Source organism: Bubalus bubalis, chromosome 6 (genome assembly GCF_019923935.1).
Source record: "Bubalus bubalis isolate 160015118507 breed Murrah chromosome 6, NDDB_SH_1, whole genome shotgun sequence".
NCBI classification, from domain to species: Eukaryota; Metazoa; Chordata; class Mammalia; order Artiodactyla; family Bovidae; genus Bubalus; species Bubalus bubalis.
The window spans coordinates 120,250,071-120,260,783 of NC_059162.1; the positions used below are offsets into that span (position 1 = coordinate 120,250,071).

The 10,713-nt window shown below is 64.6% G+C and overlaps 1 protein-coding gene across 2 annotated transcripts; it reads right to left on the bottom strand.

Annotated features, from left to right (window-relative positions):
* Positions 1-254: 254 nt before the first annotated feature.
* On the bottom strand, positions 255-10,490 carry PDCD1 (programmed cell death 1). Of its 2 annotated transcripts, none has more exons than XM_025287340.3 (5): positions 9,911-10,490; positions 2,571-2,930; positions 2,077-2,238; positions 1,426-1,460; positions 255-1,268 (listed from the first exon to the last, which is right to left on the bottom strand). In XM_025287340.3, exons 1-5 carry the CDS (start codon positions 9,984-9,986, stop codon positions 1,056-1,058), a joined length of 846 nt encoding a protein of 281 aa, XP_025143125.1. In that variant the 5' UTR covers positions 9,987-10,490; the 3' UTR covers positions 255-1,055.
* Positions 10,491-10,713: the final 223 nt, after the last annotated feature.

The following is a 10,713-nucleotide window of genomic DNA, read 5'->3' on the forward strand; positions in this document are numbered from 1 at the left end:
TGGGGCTGCAGCGGCACATTCGGCCGGCGGCTTGTGGGGGCGTGCAGGGGGCGCGCTGACGGTATAGGGCCGGGGCAGGGCTCTGGAGGCTGGACGGGGTCCTGGGGGAGGGCTTTCAGCTCCCGTCGGGCCTGGGAGGCCCGTGTGCTCCTGGGTAGCGAGGCAGGGGTGCTGTGTCCTCCACTGTCTGCAGCCCTGCCCAGCCCCTCCCTGCTCCTCCCCCAACAGCGAGCAGGGAAACTCCGGGCCTTTCCTGGAGTGTTCTCACTCTTTAATTACAGTGTAACAGAGTAGGGCAGGGCGTGTGGACCCCTGCATGGGATACATGCCCCCCACCCAGGCCGAGCTGACCCTAGCCACATGGCCGGAGTGCGTGTGCAGGCCTCGGGAGGGGACCTGCCCAGCACCCTGGGGGGAGCCTGGCTGATACCCCTCTGAGTAGCACCGTGAATGGGAATCCAGGAGACATGCAGATGCATGGAGACCCTGCGCCCCCAGGAGAGTTTCAGCGGCGGACTGCAGCTCTGCCAGCTCCCTCCTTTGCCTGTTTCCTGGGCTGCACGAAGGCCTGGTGTGTTTGCAGGCAGAGGGCCCACTGCTGTCCTGGCTCTCTCCGGGCCTGGGGGGGGCCAGAGGCCATGGGGAACCCTGACCTCGTGCACGTCCCCATGCGCCCCTCGAGGGACCCGAGTGCTGGGTCTACCGGCCTGCTCCACGGCACAGTCTCCAGGCCCCAGGCTCCCTTGGGAGGCAGTGGGTGTGTATAAGGGTGGCTCCAGGCAGCTCAGTCCAGGGCTGGGCCCGGGGTCCTGGGCGAGGCTCCCTCCCTTGCCCTTAGGGACAATGATGCTTCCTGCCCCCGGATTGCTGCAAGCCTTGAAACGGGAGCCAGGCAGGGCTGGCAGGCGCTGGCAGGTGCCGGGAGGTCCCCTGTGGGCTGGCCTCAAGCCCTCGGTGGCCCACCCATCTCTCCACCGCATGCCTCTCCAGGGAACGCGGTCAGCCCTGGCTCTGGGCGGAGGGTCTGAAGGACTCTGCCCAGCCTGTGAAGCCAGTCAGAGGGGCCAGGAGCAGTGTCCATCCTCGGTCCTCAGTGGCCAGGGCCCCTGCGGGCTGTCGGCGGACGCCCTGCGGCCTGGGAAGACGATGGTGGCGTACTCTGTCTGCTCCGGCACACAGGGAGCCGCGGGTTCCGGGGTCTTCTCCCGCCACTGGAAGTCCAGCTCCCCGTAGTCCACTGTGACAGCCGGCACAGAGGGGGAGCCCTCCTTCTAGGGGAGAGAGGGAGGGATGGTCATCGGTCTCCGCGCGTGCCTGCGAGTGCACACACACACACCCCTCCTGGAACAGGCAGTGATGCTGGGCGAGGGGCGTGGCTCTGCCCGGTTGACCGGTTGACTGTGGTGGGAAGGGAAGGACACTCACCGGAGGCTGGTCTTGGCTCCTGCGGGCGCAGCCCCCTGCAGAGAAGTACTCGAGTCAGGCAGCCCCAAGGCCCTGCAGTTGTGAGCTGGGGCTTCGGGGGTCCCTGGGCCCCGAGAAAGGTGCCGGATCCTCTGGCCTCCCCACCAGCCCCCAGAGCCCTCTTGGGACCTGAGCTGTCTGAGCCCCAGGGCCCGGCGGGCTCCAGGGCGTCCTGTGCGGCCCAGCCCAGCGGCCCTCCGCCAGCCACCGTGGGGCCCACAGGGTGCACCGTCAGTGGTCCCTGCACGTCCCCTCACACATCTGAGGGAGGGAGGCGCGGTCCCCTGGCGAGACGACACCCACGCGGGCGTGTCACTGTGGCTGTCACCTCGGGTGCCTGGCGGTTAGAAGAGCTCAGTGCCTTGGCTGAGGTCCAGCCCGGGTGACGGCCGTGGTGGGGGCTGCCTTCCCTCCCCCCTTCCCGAGAGCAGGCCCCGGGGAGGGGCAGCACCCAGCAGGCCCAGCAGAGGGGTTTCTGAGGGGATCCCCGGCCCTGGAGGCCCAGTCCAGCCCCTCCCTGATGGGGAACACAGAGGGGATAGGATTGGGGCAGGAGGCGAGGGAGGGGGCAGGGGGCAGAGGCGGGGAGCAGTGCCTTCAGGGACCCGTCACCTCGAGTGGCCCTGAGGAAGACCGCAGCCAGGACCCAGATCAGCGGCAGCAGCAGCAGGACCCCCAGAAGAACGCTTGTGACGCCGATGACCAGGCTCTGCATCTGGCCCTCAGGCCTGGGCTGGGGGCTGGGGGGCTCCGTGGGCGGCTCCAGGACCGCCTCTGCAGGGCCGGAGGACAGGGATCAGAGCTGGGCACCCAGCGGTCCGCTCCTCCAAGTCCTAGGCCCACACACACGGTCTCCAAGCCTGCCCTTGGGCAGGGCTTCCAAGCACAAGGTCACCCTCAGAGGCCTCCCTGCCAGCCCCCTTCCTCAAGGACAGTGGATCTGGGGGCTGCTTCCAGCCGTGGAGGGCGAGGACGGGGGTCACCGCAGTCTTGGGAGTGGGATGCAGGCCCGGCACGGAGCCTGGCGACCCCAAGACCACCCTGCCCTGGCGGCTCCCACCCCAGCCCTGGGGCCTGCCCCGCGCTAGGGTCTCCGGCGCCCACACCTGTCACCACGAGCTCTGCGCTGTGGCTCTCGTTGATCTGCGTCCGGGGTGGCAGGTAGATGGCCCCGCAGAAGTACACGCCGCTGTCATTGCGCTGGGCGGCCACGATGCTCATGTGGAACTCTTGCCCATTGGGCAGCGGCGTGACGCGGAAGCGCCGGTCTCGGCTGGGCTGGCTGCGGTCCTCAGGGAAGGCGGCCAGTTTGTCCATCTGGTTGCTGGGGCTCTTGCGGTACCAGTTGAGGACGAAGCGCTCCGGCTTACTGGAGAAGCTGCAGGTGAAGGTGGCATTCGCTCCCTCGGGCACGACCAGCCGGGCGGGAGAGAAGGTGAGGGCGCTCCAGGGCCTGCTGGAGGCCTCTGTGGGGAGAGCGGGCGTGAGGTGGGCAGGGACAGCCCCCGGCCCCGGCCACTCACCTTCCCTCAGCCCCACCAACGAGGAGGCTCTGCCGCGTGCTTCTGCCCCCGAGCCCTGCTCGCCCCTGGGGACAGGACGCTCGCCCCAAGGACTGGACGCTTGCCCCCGGGGACAGGTCACTTGCCCCCTGGGACAGCGTGCTCGTCCCCGGGGACAGGACGCTCGCCCCGGGGGACAGGATGCTCGGCCCTGGGACAGGACGCTCGCCCCCGGGGCAGGATGCTCACCCCCGGGGACAGGATGCTCGGCCCCGGGGACAGGACGCTTGGCCCCGCAGACAGCGCGCTCGGCCTAGGGACAGCGTGCTCGCCCCCGGGGCAGGACGCTCACCCCCCGCGGACAGCGTGCTCGCCCCCAAGGACAGGTCACTTACCCCCTGGGACAGCGTGCTCGCCCCAGGGACAGCGTGCTTGCCCCGGGACAGGACGGTAGCCCTGGGGGACAGGACACTAACCCTGGGGGACAGGACGCTTGGCCCTGGGGCAGGACGCTCACTCCCTGGGACAGGGTGCTCGCCCCCAGGGACAGGGTGCTCGCCCCCACGGACAGCGCGCTTGCCTCTGGGGACAGGGGGCTCACCCCAGGGACAGCGTGCTCGCCCCCGGGGCAGGACGCTCGCCCGCGCGGACAGCGCGCTCGCCCCCGGGGATAGGTCGCTTGCCGCCTGGGACAGCATGCTCGCCCCAGGGACAGCCTGCTCACCCCACCGACAGCGTGCTCGTCCCCGGGGACAGGACGCTCGCCCCGGGGGACAGGACGCTCGGTCCCGGGACAGGACGCTCACCTCTCACAGACAGCTCCATGGTGGGACTCTGTCCTCTGACTGTACTGACCTGGGGCCTGCTCTGACCTCCAGGCCCTCATTTCTGCCCCCTGCCCCAGGTGGTAAGGGCCTCCACCCTCTCCGTTGCTGAATCCTAGTTGCCAGTCCCTGCAGGTCCGAGCCGCATGGTCCCAGCTCCAGCACCCTGGGTCCTGCCTGCTCTGGGCGGGGGAGGGGGTGGGTAACCGCTGGGGGCGTCCCGTGGACGGGGACAAGCTCCATCTCAGGACAGGGTCATTGTTGGAACCCCCACCTCACGGCGGGCACTGCTGACCAGGCGGGGAGCGAGAGACCCTCTGTATGTACTGCCACAGCTCGGGGACTGGTGCTCAGAGGCCAGCGGGGCCGTCGCTCATCTGAGGGTGGGTCTGAGCTCTGCCTGCCTGCCCCCAACCAGGCCTGCCACGGCCTGCCAGGGCCCACCGGGGGCCGCCCCACCACGTTCAGGGACCTGCTCGCTGACACACACACACATGCACGTTCCCACACGCCCGCGTGGGTGTACACGCCCTCACAGGCTCACACCCACCCGCTGGCTGGGTGGGGGGATGACACCCCTCCTAGGAGATGTCCGTCGCACCCCCCTTGGAGTCGAGGCCGACGTGGTGCCCCCTTCGCAAGGAGGCGCCGTGTGGCTGGAGGGTGCAGGGTGGCTCCTGATTTGCACATGGGACCCTGAGAACCATGGCCTGGAGCGGCAGGCCTGAGGCTGCCGGGTCTGGCCCCAGCTCTCGGTCTGCAGACAGCCGCCCCAGCACCCCTCCCCCACAATGCTCCTCCGGGCCTGGGGTCTCCCAGCCCCTGTGGAGGGCGGCTCCTGGCTCCTGTGGAGGACCGCCCACCCCGCCCCGCTGCTTTACGTACAAGCTGAGCACAGATTCCGTCAAAGCCGTGCGGCAGCGGTGCTGGTGCACCAGCTGAGAACACTGGCTCTGGTCCCGCTGGCCCAGCCCAGCCCTGCTCTGCCCATGGTCCCTGGTCGGTGCTCCCTGACTCCCACTTGCGGCGAGCCTGAGTCTGGGGCTTCACAGACACCCTAGACTGGCCCTCCCAGACTGTGCCCCCACCCGCCACACCCACGCCACCTCTTGTCCCACCTGCCGAGGCCTTGAGTGAGCCCGCTCCTGCGTGGCACCCCCAGCACCCCCTGCTCTGAACCCCTGCGTGGACATTTGCTGGCGGGCCGCATGTCTGGGGAGAGGGGCCTGCCCGCCTTCAGGTCAGGTCCTCAGCAGTCCCCCCAGCCGGAATCGATGACCATCTGTGACCTTTTGTGGGGCCTCATGGAGTTGGAACTGGATGAGCTGGACCCTGGGCTGCCAGCCTTGTTTCTACACAGCTGCCCTCGGCCTGCTCAGGCCCTGGGACGGCAGGTCCCTGCTGGTGGCCGACAAGGCCCTGCTCCGTCTGGACCCTGCGAACCTCCGCTGCCTCTCAGCCCCTCCTCCAGCACAGCGCTGCCTCCTCCCAGATGCCCACCCCACCCCTACCGGGCTGGGCCACAGTCAAGGGTGGTGCCTGCGGGGCAGTGATCGTGGGCGGCCCGTCCCCTCTGGGTGCTCAGGACCCAGCTCCGACGGGGCACTCGCCTCCCAGGGCCTTCGCTGTCAGGGGCCCCGGGGGCCGGGCTGGGATGTGGGGTCACAGAGTGGACCCTCATGGGGTACCCGGCTGCCCCCAGAGGGAGAAAAATGGGCTCCTCCGAGCAAGAGTCCAGAAAAGGCGCAGAGCAGACGGAGGACGGGGCGGGAGCCCGGGGCGGCGGACAGCTGGGGGCCCTGGGTCCTGCGATGCCCGTGTCCCTGTTCAGCCTTGGTGTGGGAGGCGGTGCCGAGCTTCTTCCCGAGTCCGGGGCGGGGCCTCACTTTATCTCTGCGGTAGGAACGCCTATGAAGTCGGCTCTTATCATTTATGAATTGAACGTTTAAATGTTGGCTATTTCTGTAACAATAGAATGTCAACGAGGGGCCCCAGGCCTTTTTTTCTCTTTGAGAAGAGGGTTGAGGAGAAAGCTGAGCCCCAGCAGGGTCAGCGGGGGAGAGAGCCTGGGGGAGGACTGGGTGTGATGGGCTGTGAGCCTTGAGGAGGGCTCAGCGTGCCCTCAGAGACCGCATCTCACAGCTGCTGTCTGATGCTTGATGTGGGCAACGCCCACCTGCGCTGCTGAAAGCACTGCTCATGGGTTGGGGGGTCCCTGCCTTGGGTCTCCAGTTCATCCCAAAGGGAAAGGTGCACCTTCCTCTCCTTTGCAGTGGACCCGGAGGGAATGACCCCCTTGTGGGGTCCCCAACAGGTGCCCCAAGAAGGGCCAGCATGTCTGTGACCTCCTACAAGTGAATGACACTCACGCCCTACCTGGGTCCTTCAGAAATGCCCGTACCTGCAGCACAACCCAAGATAGGTGTGCGGGGCTGCGTCAGACCAAAGAGCGCCCGCTCAGCAAAGGACACCATCAAAATCAGACCAAAGAGCACCCGCTCAGCAAAGGACACCATCAAAATCAGACCAAAGAGCACCCGCTCAGCAAAGGACACTGTCAAAATCAGACCAAAGTGCGCCCGCTCAGCAAAGGACACCATCAAAAGCTGAAGAGGCAGCCGAGCAAACGGGAGAACGTACTTGCAAATCATACATCTGATAAGGGGTTAATACCCAGAGCATATAAAAAATTCTGAAAACAATAGCAAAAAGCCAAACAATCTGATTAAAAAATGGGCAGAGGACCTGAGGAGACATTTTCCCCAAGAAGATGTGCAGGTGGGCCACAGGGACATGGAAAGGCGCTCAGCATCAGTGATGAGCAGGAATCGGGAATGCACACAGAAACCACAGCGAGCCGGTCCCTCGCACATGCCGAACGGCTGTCATCGAAAAGACTAGAGATAACAAGTGGCGAAGAGGATGTGGAGAAAACTGGAAACTGGTGCGAGGTATGAAGGTTCCTTAAAAACTAAAAATAGAACTACCACATGATCCACCAGTTTCACTCGGTTTTCATGTGAAGGAAACCGAAGCACTCACTTGGAAGATACACACACCTCCATGTTCATAGCAGCATCGTTTACAACAGCCAAGATATGGACACAAGCCGAGTGCCCATGGACAGAGGAACGGATAAAGAAGATATGGTCCATTTATACAGTGGAATACTGCTGCTGCTGCTGCTAAGTCGCTTCAGTCGTGTCCGACTCTGTGCGACCCCATAGACGGCAGCCTACCAGGCTCCCCTGTCACTGGGATTCTCAAGGCAAGAACACTGGAGTGGGTTACTCAGCCACAAGAAAGGATGAAATCTTGTCACTTGCGACAACATGGATGGAGCTGGAGAATATTATACTTAGTGAAGTAAGCTGCACAGAGAAAGACAAATGCTGTTTGATTTTACTTATGTGTGGAATCTAAAAACAAAGAAACAAACAAAAAAAACCCAAAACAAAGCAAGATAAAAATCGAGCTCGTGGGTACGAAGAACAGACTGAAATTTGCCAGAGGCGCGTGCTCAGTCGCTTCAGGCATGTCTGACTCCGTGCGCCCCACGGACTGTAGCCCGCCAGGCTCCTCTGTCCGTGGGATTTCCCAGGCAGGAATACTGGAGTGGGTTGCCATTTCCTCCTCCAGAGGATTTTCCCCACCCAGGGATGGAACCAGCGTCTGCTGTGTCTCCTGCGTTGGTAGGTGGGTCTTTTACCATCGAGCCACCAGGGACGACCATTGCCAGAGGTTGAGGTGGGGGAATGGGTGAAGGCGGTCAAAATGTACAAACTTCCAGGTATAAATAAGTCCTTGGGGTGTGATCTGCAGCATGGGGGCTAGGGTTAATCATACTGTACTGCATATTTGAGAGTACCTAGGAGAGTAGATCTTGAAAGTCCTCCTTACAAGAGAAAACTGGTACCTGTATATGGTGATGATATTAGCCAGACCCACTCTGATGATCGTTTTGGAATATATACAAGTGTGAAATCATTACATGGTATACCTGAAATGAATATGATGAGGCATGCCAATTATACCTCAAAACATCCTAATTCTAAGGATTTCCATATCGGAAATGAAATAGAGATTTGATTACAAAAAGAAGAGAAGAATGCTGGGCCCAACAAAGCCAGGGAGAGGGACACCTGCTGAGGTCCGAGGAGGTGGGGTCCTTGACTCAACTCATCCGGGAAGGGGCCAGGCAGAGGGCAGGCTCGCGACGCAGGGGCGTCTGAACGGTGGGCCTGCAGCGGGGCCTCTGCCCTGGGCCTTAGGGGGCTCTGTGACTGCTGTGTGTGGACCGAGAGGGCTGTGGGCTGTGCGGCCCCAGACCCAGGCGTTCAGCAGCCCCCAGAATGTGGCCCTACGGGAAACGGGGTCTTTGCTGGCAGGATCGGGTGAGATGAGGGGTTGGTCTGTGGCCCTTAACGCACCGTTCCTGTGTCCTTCATGGGGAAAAGACATGGACAGACCTGCACACACAGCACGCCGTGTGACACAGAGCAGAGCTGGGGTGATGTGTCCACAGGTCCAGAGACACCCAGGATCTCTACCGCTGCCCGGGGCTGGGAGGGGCCTCGGGCAGAGAGAACCCTGAGACCCTGAGGACCCTCTGACTTCCCACCTCCAGAGCCACCAGCCCACAGGCTTCTGAGGTCCACGTGGCCAGCCTGGGGTGGGGGGCACCACGGCAGCCCCAGCACACTGACCCAGGGTCGCTGGTTGGCCACTGGGTGCAGGGTGTTCACTGCTGTGTTTCTGTACTTTTTTGTATCTTTCAAATACTTTTCAAGATTGTAAGTTGAAAAAAATAAAGAATCTGACTTAGAAAAAGTATGTCATAGGCAGAGCCTGACAGTTCTTACAAGACGGAATTCTCATGACACTGTACAGTGGCATTTTATCCCCAAGCTGCGGTGGAAAGATTTCCGCTCAGAGCAGTTAAGGGAGCTGTCCCAAGCTCCCCAGTGCCAACCCCTTTAACGTTCTGATCCTTCCTTTCTTTAGGAAGGGACCCTGGAGGGGAGCAGGTCATGGGAGGCAAGTCACCGCCACCCGAGCCTCGGCCCTTCTTCCCGGGCGACATGCACCCAGTCTCCACCCCTCCCCACGCCATGCCTGGACCCCCAGGGCTCCCCATGGGGCACCTTGTGACCACAGACTCCTGGACCACTGACCACAGCCTTGAGTTTTGCTCTGTGCACGGTGAGCAAGTCCAGGGGAGGAAGGGGAGTAGGGAGGTCCGGCTGTCCCACTCTGTTGGCCAGGCCCAGGCCTGGCACAGACGCCTGAAGGGCTCTGGGCACTGGAGTCCAGGACAGGTGGCCAGGGGGTCAGGGCTGCCCCCCCTCCCCGTGGCCCTTCCAAGGTCCTGGCCCCCGGAGCCCAATGAGGTCCAGAGGAAAGGCCCTAGGGCCGACTGGGAGCCCCCTTCCCTGGTGTTCCCCTCCGGCAGGACTTGGCACGGCGGCTGAGGGCAAGGGGAGCCAGGAGGGGCGCCTCCCTGACCATGAGGCTCTGGCCGTGGGCCTGCAGGGCCTCCCGGGGAACAGCCTGTACAGGACGCTGGGGCCAGGCCCCTTCTGGAAGCCCTGCAGACGCTCCTGGCCCTGTGCCCCAGGGCGCCTGTCACAGACCCAGTGGGGCACGGCCCGGGCTCACGAGGGGATGGGGGCTGAATGGGTGTTACTGGAGCCGGGGCCCCGCTGACATAATTGCAGAATCACCGTCAGGCCGTCCAGCCTGTGCCCTCAAGGAAACGGCCAGTCCGTTTTCCCGCAGGAAAACACAGGTGGGCCCGGGGTCTGGGCTCTGGCAGGCCGGCGCTGTCATCCTACAGGGAGGGCGCGAGCCTGCCCGTCGCTCAGGCCTCCCAGCAAAAGCGGGGCCCTCCTGCCTGCTCCCCAGAGGGACGGGGCCCACCCCTCGGCGAGGACAGGGCCCACCCCGGGCAAGGACGGCAGGTGAGCAGTCGGAGCCCAGAGAGGGCCCTTCACCTGTTCAAGGCCATCTAGCGCCCTGCCGGGGGCTGTGCTGGGCCTCGGAGGCCCGGTCCCACTGGCCGGAGACTGCGAAGGGGAGGCTCGGCCTTGACCCCGCGCCACCCAGCCCCGGCCCACCTACCTAGGAGCCATCCTGGCCAGCAGCCCAGCTGCAGCACAGCCCAGACGAGTGGCCACAGCGCCCGCGGGGTCCCCATGCCCAGGGCGCCCGCCCGCCGGCATGCCGCTCACAGCCTCCACTGCCGCAGGAGAGGAGAGGAAGCTGTCCCGGGCGGGCGGAGGGCCCCGCCCCCAGCCCACCCCCTCTTCCTGGTGGGAGAGACACACTGCACCGAGACAGACAGAGGGGGAGAGGAGCGAGACACGGGCCGGAGGAGGAGGAGGTGGGTCTGCCCCCCTGGCCCGGGGAGGCTCTCGGCTCCTTCTGTGTTGCTGCCCCTTCCTGAAGCCAGGAGCCCCCTGGGCGGGGGGAGGGTCTTCTGTCCCCCCTCCCCCGGCCAGCCCTGCCCTCTCTGGGCCCAGGTCCCAGCGCCACTGTGCTTGAACCATGGCCTGCCGGAGCCCGCTCTGCTGGGGGCAGCGAGTGCTGGGTGGGCCCCTGCCTTGCCAGACCTCCCTCATGGCGGTGGGCAACCTCCCCGATGGCGGTGGGCGGTGAGGCTCCGGGCTCTTTCCTCCAGGCCCTCCTGCGACCCACGCCTCCCGTCCTACCCAGGGCGCTGGGCCTCTCCCCATGCCCTCGGTGGTCCCTCTGGCCTTGCGTGGATGGGGGGCTTCCGGGGGCTGGCTCTCAGGAGGACCCTGGCAGTGGCGGGGGGGGGGGGCAGCCTCACTTCCACCTCTTTCCTCCTGCAGAAGCTTCCCGAGCCCATCGGTGCTGGGGGTGGTCCTGGGGTTTCCAGGAGCCCGGCCTGGCCGCCCAGC